Source organism: Aulostomus chinensis, chromosome 23, assembly GCF_037954235.1.
Source record: "Aulostomus chinensis isolate RoL2024-O1b breed Wild chromosome 23, RoL_Achi_v1.0, whole genome shotgun sequence".
Taxonomy (NCBI): Eukaryota; Metazoa; Chordata; class Actinopteri; order Syngnathiformes; family Aulostomidae; genus Aulostomus; species Aulostomus chinensis.
The window spans coordinates 3265837-3280604 of NC_141342.1; the positions used below are offsets into that span (position 1 = coordinate 3265837).

Below are 14768 nucleotides of genomic sequence, written 5' to 3' on the forward strand. Positions count from 1 at the left end.
AGGTTACCATGTCAATCACATTAGAAGCTGATTTCCTATTTTGTCTGCCTGGCCCAGCGTGAAGCTTGATCTGTTGACAACAATTTGCCTCTGGTGCAGTGGAGAAAGCACTTATGCTTTTTAGTTTCACTCTTTGGTCAGGGATGATCAGAATCAGAATCACTTTTATTGGCCAAGTTTGACAAAAACATGGAATTTGTTTCCAGGTGGGCATTGCTCACTGTACAGGGAAGGGAATAAGTTAGGGGGCATATAACAGACATATAGTGGTTTGTACAAAAAACGACAGAATACAGCGGGGGAAAAAAGTATTTAGTCAGCCACCAACTGTGCAAGTTCTCCCACTTAAAAAGATGAGAGAGGCCTGTAATTTTCATCATAGGTACACTTCAACTATGAGAGACAGAATGGGAGGAAAGAATCCAAAAAATCACATTGTAGGATTTTTGAATTAATTGGTAAATTCCTCAGTAAATTAAGTATTTGGTCACCTACAAACAAGCAAGGTTTCTGGCTTTCACAGACTTGTAACTTCTTCTTTAAGAGGCTCCTCTGTCCTCCACTCGTTACCTGTATTAATGGCACCAGTTTGAACTCATTATCAGTATAAAAGACATCTGTCCACAACCTCAAACAGTCACACTCCAAACTCCACTATAGCCAAGACCAAAGAGCTAGCAAGGGACACCAGAAACAAAATTGGAGACCTGCACCAGGCTGGGAAGACTGAATCTTCCGTAGGACAGCAGCTTGGTGTGAAGAAATCAACTGTGGGAGCAATTATTAGAAAACGGAAGACATACAAGACCACTGATAATCTCCCTCCATCTGGGGCGCCACGCAAGCTCTCACCCCGTTGGGTCAAAATGATCACAAGAAGGGTGAGCAAAAGTCCCAGAACTACACGAGGGGACCTAGTGAATGACCTGCAGAGAGCTGGGACCAAAGTAACAAAGGCTACCTTCAGTAACACACGACGCCACCAGGGACTCAAATCCTGCAGTGCCAGACATGTCCCCCTGCTTAAGCCAGTGTCCAGGCCAGTCTGAAGTTTGCTAGAGAGCATTTGGATGATCCAGAAGAGGATTGGGAGATGTCAGATGAAACCAAAATAGAACTTTTTGGTAAAAACTCAACTTGTCATATTTGGTGAATGAATGCAACTCAGCATTCTAAGAACACCATACCTACTGTGAAGCATGGGGGTGGAAACATCATGCTTTGGGGCTGTTTTTCTGCAAAGGGACCAGGAAAGAATGAATGGGGCCATGTATCGTGAGATTTTGAGTGAAGACCTCCTTCCATCAGCAAGTGCATTGAAGATGAAACGTGGCTGGGTCTTTCAGCATGACAATGATCCCAAACACACCACCCGGGCAACGAAGGCATGGCTTCATAAGAAGCATTTCAAGGTCCTGGAGTGGCCTAACCAGTCTCCAGATCTCAACACCATAGAAAATCTTTGGGAGGTGAAAGTCTGCGCTTGTAGGCCAAAATACCAGCAACACTGTGTGAGAAAACCTTGTGAAGAGTTACAGAAAACGTTTGACCCCTGTCATTGCCAACAAAAGGTATATAACAAAGTATTGAGATGAACTTTTGTTATTGACTAAATTCTTATTTTCCACCATAATTTGCAAATTCTTTAAAAATCAGACAATGATTTTCTGGATTTTTTTTTCTCATTTCGTCTCTCATAGTTGAGTTAAATATGATGAAAATTACCGGCTTCATCTTTTTAAGTGGGAGAACTTGCACAATTGGTGGCTGACTACTTTTTTGTCCCACTGTATATGTACAGTATGGGCATCCATCCATTTTCTGCTGCTTATCCTGTCTATAAGTTGTGTGAAATTCTTTTGTTATAATTGATCTCCCCTCCTAAGTTCCATGATGACGTCCTCATGAGCGACTTATCCCAGCAGCCTTCAGACGTGAGGCGGGGTTCACCCTGGATGGGTCGCCAGTACGGTACGAGCAGTCTAGTGCGATTTATCCAGTGTGCATGAGGTTGTATTTTATTTTCTGACACTCTGACTATTTACAGTTCATCAGAGTGACGGCCTGGGGGTAGAAACTGTCTTTGTGCCTGGTGGTCTTGGCATAAAGTGCTCTGTAGTGTCTTCCAGAGTGGAGGGGTTCAAACAGTTTGTGACCGGGGAGTGATGGTTCTGCAGAGATGGTGCCTGCCTATTTCCTGACCCTGGACTGATACAGGTCTTGGATGGAAGGCAGGTCGGCCCTGATGATTCTCTCTGCTGACCTGATTGTCCGTTGCAGCCTGATCCTGTCCTGTTTGGTGGCCGTTCCAAACCAGACAGTGACGTCCGTGCACAGGACAGCCTGAGTGATTGCAGTGATGATCAGCTGTTCCGGTGGCAGGTTAAAGTTCCTGAGCTGTTGCAGGAAGTACAATAGCTCAAGAAGTTTAAGCTGCCACGGGAACTGATCATCATCCTGGTAAATTCTGATCACAAGTCAAGTGGTTCTGTTCCTTACACTCTTTTTCAAAACCATACCTTATATATTATATAGGCAGTATCATGTCTTCCTTCCTAATTTGACCAAATTGGATAAAACACCCAGTAAAACACACTCAACCCTCCAGTTGTGGTGAGTAAGTCCAAGCAGGATCTTTTTGAACTTGAAATTTTGTATTTGGTGTTTGGGAACTCTATGTGAAGCAACATTTTGAGTTAAATATAGGGGGACTTTAAGTGCAGAAGTTGGCAAGACGAACATTTTGAGACTGTCATTTTATTTTGGTCAATGCCACCTCTGGGGTCATACTGTACTGTAAAATTGTTCATGTGTATCACTGGATAATAGACAACCTTATCTGATACATGGAAGACTGCAGTTATTTACTTTTCAAAAACAAATATTTTACTCTTCATGAAGTTTTCAGTGGCATTTGAATTTCAGCAATCAAAATATTGATTATGTAAATATACATTAATTTACATATTACTAGAACAACTCTTTGCTAAATTCTGATGCCTTATGGCAATGTGGACGATACCCACTAGCACTTTGTAATGAACAAATAAGCACATGATACCTTGGCACTTTTATCACCAGCACTTTCACATTTGCTCTTTCATCAGAGGAACATGCCATTTTTTTCCAGCTCTATCTTCAGATACGGTACAGATGTGGTATATAAAACAAGTTGGATACACACTGAATAGGATGTTTGATTTGTCTTTGTGGTGATTGATCTGAGTAGTGTATGCCCAAGAAAACACAATCGAGAAATCGCCTTGACAACATCATGTCTGAAACTTGAATCCTCAAACAATCAAATCATCAAAATACTTTGTGCCGCCTCAAGATAGGAACCCAAAATTAACATAAAACACACACTGACACACTCACGGGTGCACAGAATGCATCAATGCCTGCAATGTGCTCACACAGCACAGAGAAAATGACACCTGCGCTGGTCACATGGTACAGCCCCAAATGTTAAGAAGTAAATATTTGAAGGTTAAGGTCGCACACATCTACTGATAAAATGACAATGTTTCTTCACAAGATGCAACAAAAGGAAGAGTGAGGAAGCTGTTAATCAAGTTCAGAGTATAATTATTTGTCCAAGTCTGACAAGAGGTCTAATTAAGCTCCAATATACTTGTGTGGGTATATTACGAGTGGGCTTTAAAGCTCATAAATTAATTAAAAATATGTCAAATGCAAGACTTTTGTTGGAAGTTGGTTCACTGAAACAACCTCTGACCTCGTCACGTTTGTCTGTTATTGTTTCTGGAAAAAAACAATTCAGTTTCACTGGTTTAGGTTTTGAGGTATCAGATTTTTACCTCCACCCTCATTTATCCCTGTAACCACACTGGAATCCTCAGTACTTCTCCCTTACATATGTTTCAGTTCAGTATTGAAAGTAGTAAACAGTTCAGGCATTGTTGTAAATCTCACCCAGCTGCTCCGCCATCTGAATGTGTTTGTTGTAGAGGAGTTTACAGCGATCCAGCTCCTTGTCAAACACGGCCACTAAGCTAGAGTGTCTGTCTGGGGAACCCTCAGCAACCAGGGGGCGCTCCAGCAAGCTATCGAACATAACCAAAACCTGCCGAAAACAAAGAAGTGAAAGTGCTTTGAAGTGACTGTTCGTTAATGTGCGTGTATGTGTGTATGATTAAGTTCCCAGACCTTGAACGGGTGCTCCAATCCCACAGCGTCATCTAAGGCCTGACAGAGGACTGTTCCTAGTCGCCGGTCCGTGTCATCCACCTTCAGTTTGAACTTCCTCACATCTTCCTCAAACTCCTGCAGGGTAGATAGCTCAGACTGACCCACTGCTAAAATGTTTCACATCTCACTGACTCAAAGCCATCCAGCCGCGAGGTTTTACAAGCAAAGTAAATTGCTTTTCCTGCTTTACCTCACCTTTTAACTCCTTGGTTGTATGGCATTGAAAATTGTCCATTTTGACAGCAACCACTATCAGTAGTGACCAGGCTCTGATGGTGTTTGCCACCACGGGGACAAAGAGTGTGTATTGAGGAGTATTCAGGGGTAAAAATCCCACCAGGCTTGAGCTGTGCGTCACCTCACAAGTTGCTCTACAAGAGTCAGGCAAGTGAAAATAAGCTTCGTCCATTCCTTAATCTCTCTATTCCTCACCTTGTTGCTGAGGTCCAAGCAGTCATATGGTTTCTCTGTGAGCAATTTGTAAGCGTCTAGGAACTCCTGGTGGAGCATTTGGATCTGCTGGCTGAGGGCTCGGCCTCGGATACCTGCGATCTTCATTTTCTCCAGCTTTAGGAAGTCCACAACAGTCAATAGGATATCCTAAAATAAAGAAAAGGTTTAAGTCTGTATCTTTATCTGCAGACAAGCAGTCCTGACATTGTCCCTGCGCTCACCTGAATGGTCTTGACTCTGTTAATAAAGCGGTCCAGTCCAGAGAAGACCAAGGACGGAGAGAAATCCCAAGGCCTCACCAAGTTCCCGTTCTTGTTGTACTGGCTCAGGTTGGCTCTGCGTTCTTCGTAGGTGCTCCTGAAGAGCTGCAGGATCTCTAAGCTTGTCTGCACCTTCTGGTGACTCTCTGAGAGATCTCCTTTAAGAAGCTCCTCTGGAGCTAAGTAGAGCCGAGCCTGGTGTTGCACGGGGGGAGATTTCATGTCGGTATATACTTTATAGGCTCAATGCCTCACAATGGATAAGAACCTGTATGAGTGCATGCATGTTTGATTGGTGGGCTACAGGTTTAGTTGAACATTTAGTTGGATGTCACGATTGAAAGTGCCATTTTTCCTGAGAAGATGAATTTGCCTGTCAAAGTCTCACCATTAGGTGTCCTGAATTAACAGTTGTCATCCTCCCTGCATGACGTCTTGGTGACACCGGGGGTCAGTAAATACCAGCCACATATTCGATGGTAGCTGATGCAGACAGATTGCCAACAACAACAAAACTGTCCCAGACACTTGTCACAAACCCTCAAACCCAGACCACAACCAATTCAGTTTAACACATTTACAGTCACGCTTAAGGGTTAAAATTTGTTTTTTGCTCTAATCAATAAATGGATTTTTATTTGTTCTCTGTTGAATGGTAGCACTCTGTTAGTGCTAACTGGAATCACAGATTTAGTACAGCTATGTGCTGGGGTACTGTAAAATGTGTCACTTGTCAGTTTCAGCTCGATTGTGTGTTTTGTTATATCTGCTTTGGGGCTTTCCTCTCTGAGCTCAGCCAAAGCTAAGTGTGGTGAGGGGGCGTGGCCCTCCGTTCCACAGACACTTACGCAGCATTTACGTGGCCCTTGGATTGTCCCTTTGCTTCTTCCAACTTTGATGTGGTTGTGTGTTTTCAAGTCATTTACTTGAAACATAAACTTTATTGCTTCAAGCTCATAAAAGCTCACGATACACACAACTGGAGATATTTTCCTGGTTTTCTGATGTTCACTGCCTCTGACGAGTAGCAACAACAGATAGCTGTTTCCATTAAACTGAACACAGAGGAACTTAACAGTAAAACATATAATAAAGAGTTCCACCCACAGATATAAAACTTCATAAACAGAAGGCAAGTAGTACCACCCTCCTACTCTGCACTCACAGGTGATCTCTGACAAGCACCAATGGGATATTGTTGCCATCTCTGGGACAACAGCGTACCTGCTGTATGAGAAGGTTACAGGTCTCCTGCAGCAGAACAATGAGGCGTGCCGGGGTGTTGTAGTATCTGGAGTTGGCCCACACTAGGCACACTGTGTGCATCAAGGTGCCAATCTGACCCCTGACCTCAGGAAACTCGACATTCTCCATGTCCTCAAACAAGCACTGCAGGGAGCTCAAGTAGGCAGAGATGTCATCTGCTTCCTCCAAAGCTGGCATTTCAAGACACAGAAAGCCGAAAATCACATGTGCAAAAGCGGATGCTGTTTAATCATCTTCAAATAAACAGAAAGCCGACCTCATGTTGATAAGCTGTATTTTCCTAAGTGCTGATTGTGTCAGAGACTCATTACCTGCATGGATGTCCCGTAGGATGTTATTAAAAGCCGTAGAATAGCTGCTCTCCACAGCATCCAGCAGCATCTCTATCTTCCTGACCTTAGACGAGGTTAACTGGGAGTGAATACATTCCAGATCTGCAAATCTTCAAGAAGGAAAGAGATGGAGGACAAAAATGCCACATTCTTACTGGATTGCTTTCACTACCTCTCTGATTCATGTCAAAGTCGAACTAAATTCACAATATTCTTTGCACCTACAACTGCAGCTCGATCATGCTAAATGTGGTTCCACCATGACCCACTACCAGGTAATTTCCTACTTAGTTATGGAGTTCCATTAGGAGGAGATATTTCAGGTGGGCCACATTCCCATACAACTTGAAACTGAAAAGCTGTAAACTCTGCAGGTTTAATCATCAAGCTAAAGTGAATTTTGGCAGGCAAGGTACATTTTGGCAAAACTCATCCAATCTCAAGCATGTACAGTGCTAACAGCCGGAGGAAGCTAAAGTTGATTGTGTCTGGACAACTGGACAACACAGTACAGTAGTTTTTAAAAGGTTGCTTTCACACCTGCGCTTAGCTGGACTTGCGGTGCGATTCAGAGAAGAAGTAGAAACAAATTAGAATTTTTCATTTGGTTATGTTTATCGAGCAAAATAAACATTTTAAACAAGCATCACATGGTCAGAACAGAGAGGCTGCTGGAATTCCACATGCATGTCTCAAATGACACTCAAAGAAACAGAGACTTCTTCTTGTATTTTTTTGAAGTTCACCGCAAGTGCGTCAATACTGATGTAAATTGCAACATTGTGAGTGCACTCACACTAGACCAGGTTTCCCTGCACCATGTTGAGGCACGACTGTCTCCCATTCTCTTGCCATGAGCACACGTACCAGTCTGACGTTTGGTCGGGAATCCTGTGCATCTGGTGTTATTTCTTTATCTATTCCCAGGGGGGGGACGCTCTCTATGCTACACATGTAACCCACGTGTGCACTTTGCTGAGAAAGTTGACAAAATTTGCATCCCAAACTGTAGGTTCACTCCTTGGTTTAACACACAGCAAGTGAGAGAAAAGAAGCACATGCAATATTATCATGCTCTCATCACTCCACAACGTTATTCGCCTTATGTCTGGGCTTTTCTTTTTTTTTTTAATACACCAATATGGGTTCTAAAAACTAGTCAGCTGTCTCTATAAGGGTCGATCAGAGGTGCCAATCATATGATGCAAAAGAGGAAAATGTCTCTTTGTTGTGACTGGAAATTTATCAGGGTGTTTGAAATGCTTTGAAGGTTTGTCACATTGTATGCATATGAGTGTGCACAGGTTTGGAGCTCTGGCTACTTCTGCACAGCTGCCTGTTCCACAGCGTTGCAGAAATGTTGCGCTTTGCCCAACCCGCTTTGTTGACTTGCTAGGATTCTGTTGATGTCCTTGTGTACCTGGAGTATGCTGTTAGCTTTTGTCCTTCTCAGTATAATTTTGTGATCAGGAGTCTGCACATGGTGTATTATATTGAAAACTGACCAGGGTCACAATTTTATTTGTGGGGGTACTTTCTGTGTGGCTCAACCCGATACATCTTCTGCTAAAAAAGAGCACTAATCCCCACGGATCCCTATTCTCTGCAGAGTGAAGCACCAAGCCGCATCTAAGACGCACCACAGCGCTTCTGGTGGAATCACAAGCCATGTCTGGAAGCAGCTCCAGCAGCCGCAGCACAGCTGTGCGTGGCGACATCACCTGAATTAGCTTCACAAGTGATATTTCTTGTTCAACTATCCAGTGTTGGAGTGGAAGACTGACGTGAAACGATGTTTGGAATAGCGTTTTTTTGTTTTAGCAGCTCTTCCTCTATAGTTTGGAGTGAACTGATAATGGCCCCGTGTTTTGTTTTGTCTATTTGAGCTGATTGTTTGTTTCCTCAGGTTAAATAGTTGTTTCAAACTGGTTGGTTCTAGCATTTTTTTTTTAAGATTTTATTTCATTCTTAGGAAAATAAACTTTGTTAACTGAGCTACTCTCAAATGTTAAGTAATATAGACTGCTGGGGGGGTGATACTGCAATATACATATATATATATATATATATATATATATATATATATATATATATATATAAATAAATACCATGATGAATATTCAGCATAAATGACGAATTCCACATGATAGAAATCTTCATATAATAAATGATTGCATCACTTGCTAAAAGGTGAAATAAAAATTTGATTAAAGAGCTGCAACTTTCCACTCTTCAGCCTAAAACATTTACTAGCTGCGAAGGCTTTGACAGTTAGCATAATGACTATACAGTAAATGAAGCAGGACCATTATGCTGCAACCAGTAAATCTTAACATGTATTCTAACTAACATGGACTGAAAGGTAGCATAAGGTTTTTGAAGAAATTTCTATCAGAGAAAAGTAAACGTTAGAGGTGGAGAACATTGCCTTCATAAGATACCATTCTGCCACTGTAGTCCAACAAAGGAACAGAGAGAACACTGGGCTCGAAATTACATTTCTCACTTGATTGCACAGGTGTTCTGAAACTCAAATTACGAGTAGCACCAGGCAGCCAAATCACATCAAACAATTCACCTTGGAAGTCCTGTAGGGATGCGTGTTTACTTCACACGATCACGGCAGTGGAACAAGCGTTCCCGTGGATATTTAGCATGTGCAATAACAGAGCAGCTGACCTGTTTTTCCAGAAAAGCAGCTCTGTTTGTGGTGCTGGGTTTCTGCCGTCCAGCAAAGCCTCAGAGGAGTCTTTCTTCAGGACCGCTCGGACCTGATGGCTCCACTCAATCACAGCTGACTCCAAGGCGTGAACAATGCTCTTATCCATTGTATCCCCCCTGAGAAGTTTCACAAGTGACACGCTTTTTAAATACAGAGGTGGGACAAATGATGTATTAACATAGAATGAGGTCTTGTGTGTTTGTCGACCTGTTGTCCACCTCCAGGGCAGCTTGCTCCACTCTCTCATATCCCGCAGGGAGGGGAAGCAGAGTTTTCCCTTGGACCTGGCCGGACACCACATAAACATTGGTCTTGAGGGAATGAACGATGCGCCTGATGTCTTGAGCCACCACCTGTGGCCATTCAGCATGGTTCCTACTGTTGGACAGCAGTGGCGCTGCAACCTGGATATGTGTGAGGAAAACACAAGATCTCATCACTTAGGGGGGAAAGTACTCCTGAATACAGGAGCTGAAGAAGTGCTTAGGTCATTGAATTAACACAGTGTGTCCATGTTTGGACGACTATAAAAGAAGCATCATCACAAAATATCCTCATCAAGGTGCTACGCAGTAGCTGGTTGAGGTGATGCTCAGCTCAACTTCTGTCTATTTAAGCACAACTGATATATTAGTTGGCAGATCTTACTGGTCTGTGACCTTTAATTTGGGTTTCCAGAATGATGACAGGCATGACAATGCATGAACACAAGGCATGTATATTTAGCTTGAATCTAATGGTTACTGGCAGCAAACAGCAAAAGCAACAAAACAAAATCAGAACTTTCCAAAAACTGCCATTTACAAACTCATGTGAAAGCTTGCAGGTGCCTCCTCTGATGTTGCTAACCGATTTTGCTCCTGTCATTAGCTTCAAGCTAAATATATGTGGCTAACTCTTTATGAACTCTAAAGCCACAAAGAAGTGATGCGGGAGGGGATAATCATCCGTGTGGGCTCAGGAATCCTGTTTGGGCGAAGTACTGCTTTAGGCCAGTGTTTATGACCTTATAACTGACATTTAACCAAATATCAGCTGAGTTCAAGACAAGAGAACGGGACGATCAACAGTAATAACTCATTTCCAGGTCTGAGAACTCATTCTCATGGCACATATATATTCACATCAATGTGAATATGTATATATATATATATATATATATATATATATATATATATATATATATATATATATATACACACACACACTAAACTGGACAGTTTTTAATCACAAGGTGTCTGGAGAACAAAGACGCATATGAGTGACTCATCTTTTACTGAGATAAAAGTAGCGCTACTGCACGAACACTCCAGCACGAGTATGTGTCACATGGGTAGCCCTCTCATAGCATTCTGGTGGCTTCATTACCACGTGGAATATTTTTTGGATTATTTTAACCAGTACAAAAATGTGTGGATTTGTTTTTGAAGGGCTCAGACTATTATATTCCCCTGCGTGGTAAAAGTTTTGAATAAGAAAATAAATATATATTCTGATGTACGATTCCACAGCCCGGTTTGGAAATTAAATCTAGAGGATTCATTTGTGCGGTGGAGAATTAATTCACATGTTGAAGTAATTTCTCTTCAAAAATGGACACCATATGAGTCCTGAGACAGTAAAATGTCAAAGCACAAAGACGCCATGTCTGACATATCAAAGTTTTGGTTTAAAAAAAAAATCAACAGTGCAATATGTACGTAATGTTTTATTGCAGTCCAGTGATAATTGGTTTTCTTGTTATGACAGCTTGCAATAATTTTTTGTCATTATTGTGAGATAGCAAAATAGTTAGCCTGTCATCTTCAAATAACTTCACCTCATCTGATTTAAAGCACAAGTTCAGCTTTTTTTGTCGTCTGTGAATACGGTTCCCACGTGAAATGAACATTTAAGATCGCAAATTTGTCAAACCATGTTCCATAGGCTGTTGAATAATTGACCAGTCATATGATAGAGATTGAGGATTGTGTACATATCTATGAATCCAAATAGAATGACATGACAATGTCAAGACTAAAACAAACTATAAGTACCTTTACTTTCTGATTTACAGGTGAGGTATTTCGAATAACCCCCTTAAATGCATGTATTTTAAATATATTTAGAATTAATGTGTTTTTAAAAAAATGTATATATTTTCTTATAATACTATTATTATCCATTCATTTTTACGCTGCTTGGATTTAATATGTTCAATGTCTAATTGATTTTTGGTGCATTTTCAGTCCAGTGATTTGATCAGCAATCCAACATGGCTGCCACAGAAAGTTGGCAAAAAGTGTGCGGGTGGAAAATCTTTTCAATAAAATCGTAAATTCCTCCATGAAGCGTTCTAATCTCAGGAAAAAAAAAAAAAAGAAATGTACCTCAAACTCAATGAAGACATTTTACAGATATTTAAGTTGAGTTTTTAACCATGTTAACTCCAGTAACTAAAAACTTTGTTAAGATTTAGCTAATTTAGCTAATGGCTGCTGAGTGCCACACTGGGTGGGGACACCTGAAAGACTCCTCCCACCAATCAATATGAAGCTATTTTATAGAATTTCAGTTTGAATTCTATCCAAAATGTTCAAAAGAAAGCCCCGGAGCTTTGAGTGCCTCAACAAGCCCCACCCCAAGGTGAACATTACCTCCTCCACCAGGGTGGAAAACAGGTCCAGAGGAGCGTAGGACATGTCCCCGCATACCAAACTGTCCCTCATGGAGTCGGGAGTGAGCGCAGATTTGTCTTTTTTCAGAAAGTACACTGCTTTGTTTTTGGAGCTGGATGTGAAGTCTGTGGAGGGCTGCAGCTGCCCGGCCGCGCTCACACACACCACCAGCCTCCGCGGCTCCGGTTTGTCCAAGAAGTCCAGCAGGAGACGCCTGTTGTCCTCCATGGACACGCATTTCTGCCATCGCTCCGGCTTCATTTTCAGAGCCCTCAGCACGTAGTCCTCTATGAAGTCCAGTCTCTCGTCCTCGGCAGGTGACTCCTCCATGTCTGCGGGGCTCAGTGCTGTCCCGGGTCACACCGGGTGAGTGTATGAACTGATTGTCTCGGTCTCCATGGTAACGCGCAATGTTTGCATTAATGAGGCCGTTGCTCGGGAAGCACGAGCGACCCACAGCTGACCCAGAACCAGGAAACTCTCCTGTCCTGCACCGCCTCACTGGCGACCATTGTTTCTTTTTATTTGACCTTCAAGAGAAACGAGCGCCACCAACAGCGACCTCTAATTAACCCGATCTCATCCATCAAGTTTGGATGTCACAGAGGGAATGGCATCAAGAGCTCTGCCTCTGAAGTTGTGACACAGCCTCGTACAGCAGCCCACACTGTAGCATAACTTGTTCCCTCAGTTCATTCAATTAATTTGTGGCCACAAAACTTAACTTTCCCTCTATAAATCGAATAACTCATCTTTTTAAAGCAAGTTTTATCACAAATCAATGACATGGGTGGATTAGGTTATATCTTGTGGCATCAAAATAACTGAACTGAGGAAACAAGTAAAAAGTCCTGTAGCCTCAAAATAACCAGTTACATCTCAAAGCTTCCAAAAATTAAAATAAACAAAACAAATAAAATGAAATGAATCTCACCAGGGATCCATAATCTGTGTTTGAACCAAATAATTTATAAGCTATCTATCTCAAGGCTCTTACTGGTGCTAGACTTAATGAATTTTGAATGCCGCAGAGATTTAATGTGGGAAACGACATCCAACAGCAAGCAAAGGTATCAGGATTGTAAGAAGTAAATCATTTCCCAGCTAGCTGAGCGACCGCTGAGCGTGATACATGGGGAGAGGGAACGACAACTAACAGTGTTTTGTTAGTCTGATAATTATATAAATTGGAGCTGGCTTCTCAAATAAATATCACATACAATACACTCACAGTACTACATGGTATCTGTGAAGGCGTCCCAGATGTCTCAGAATGACCATGGAGCCTCCACGAGGAGCTGACTGGAATGCTTCCCAGGGATCAGCTCAGCCCACTGGTGAAGTGGGGGGGAGGTGTGGGAAGTCAAAAGCTCTAACCCAGGAAATAGGTCCCTGAAAGCAACACAAGGATGTAAAATGTGAATACAAAAAAAAATGCCACGACGAGGTACAGTACCAGATTTTCACTGTTTTCATTTCAAATCGTCATATTGTGCAGAATCATAACGATGTATTTATTTATGTTAGTAATTAAATTTAGGCGTCATTTTGACGCCCTGATAAAGGAGTGCAGGTTCCAACGACCCACCTAAGACTTAAACCCCCATTTCCATTTCTGTACACAAAGATAGAGAAGGCTGCTTTGCTTTTGTTCATGATTGTAAGAAACAGATTATGTTATTCATGAGGGGATCTTGAAGATGTTGGGCTGAATGAAGATGACAAGCGCCATTATTCTCTTCAACACTTCTATTCATTAAGTGGAGAGAATAAACTGACTTCTAAAACACATGATCGGTATCTTCCTCTAAAACAAGTGCATGATTTGATTAGATGAACTAGTTTAACAGAAGTATTTATATGATTATCTTTATGATTCTAATAAAGATACTTACTGTTATTATTATTATTGTCCTCTTCATCTAGAAAGTAGAGGAGGACTATTATATCCATCTGCTTGTGGCTGATAGAGAGATGTGATTACTATAGTTTGCCACACGGTGGCACCACCACATTGAAAACCGTATTTTTAAGGTCGTTTGGTTGAGTGTTTTAATTCAAGTATTCAAACACTTGCATTGAAAGTGGTCTTAAAATAAAAAAAAAAATGTATTTTAAAAACAGGAAACATGAATGATTGAAGTATAGAGACAGATGACGGACGACTGGGTGGCTTATCTATTAATCAGAAAAGTTAATCAGAGAAGTTGTAGAAGATGATCAATATAGTTCCCATTTTTAATTTTCTTATAACAAAACATCAGTCGATTGTGTGTTGAGTGTGCAAACATCTTCGTGTAAAGTAACAAAAGCTGTCAGATCAATGCAGCGTTTTCTTTTGAGATTTAGGGAAGTAGAAAGTGACGAGAAAAGAAAATGACTGGGATAAAGTACAATGAGCTTAAATGCCTCCTTTTCTTCAGCAGTGTGTGTTTAAGTGAGGCCCAGCTGTTTGGTGCAACCTGGCAAGAACAAACAGAGTGTGTGTAGTCTGCTCAGTATTCTGATGTGGGACGCCAGAGAGGATTATCAACAACACCACATCAAATGTTCCCTTTGACGTCTTTTGTAACAAGGAGGTGCCGACTGGATCACACCAAAGCCCGACAGAACCCAGAGGAAGGTGTGAGTGAATATGCATGTGTGTGTGAATATGCATGTGTATGTGTGTGTGTGCACGCGCACAAGCCAGAAGGTTTGAGTCCTTCAGATTGTGCCGAAGCAGCAACTAAGGAGGTTGAGTTCCTCTGAAGGACTTTGAAGATTAAAATGACAGAGCAAAGAGGAGCGTCACAGGCAGACTTTCCATTCCAGAATCAAAGAGGCCACCTGGTCAGTGATATGATGGCGCTGCATCCATCTGGGT

The 14768-nt window shown here is 41.8% G+C and overlaps 1 protein-coding gene across 5 annotated transcripts in view; it reads right to left on the reverse strand.

Moving 5' to 3' along the window:
- The window catches only part of dnah9 (dynein, axonemal, heavy chain 9), a 175913-nt gene extending 163619 nt beyond the window's left edge, over window positions 1–12294 (reverse strand). For all 5 annotated transcript variants that reach the window (XR_015111651.1, XR_015111652.1, XM_086196258.1 and 2 more), the window contains exons 1-9: window positions 11882–12294; window positions 9453–9649; window positions 9203–9361; window positions 6503–6633; window positions 6150–6361; window positions 4887–5120; window positions 4645–4812; window positions 4171–4287; window positions 3937–4087 (exon numbers count right to left, since the gene is read on the reverse strand). Coding sequence is in view for 3 of the 5 variants with exons in the window: in XM_086196258.1 (XP_086052384.1) it covers window positions 3937–4087; window positions 4171–4287; window positions 4645–4812; window positions 4887–5120; window positions 6150–6361; window positions 6503–6633; window positions 9203–9361; window positions 9453–9649; window positions 11882–12232 (1720 nt within the window). In the remaining 2 variants the exon portion in view is untranslated. The remainder of the gene's footprint in view (window positions 1–3936; window positions 4088–4170; window positions 4288–4644; window positions 4813–4886; window positions 5121–6149; window positions 6362–6502; window positions 6634–9202; window positions 9362–9452; window positions 9650–11881) is intronic.
- Window positions 12295–14768: the final 2474 nt, after the last annotated feature.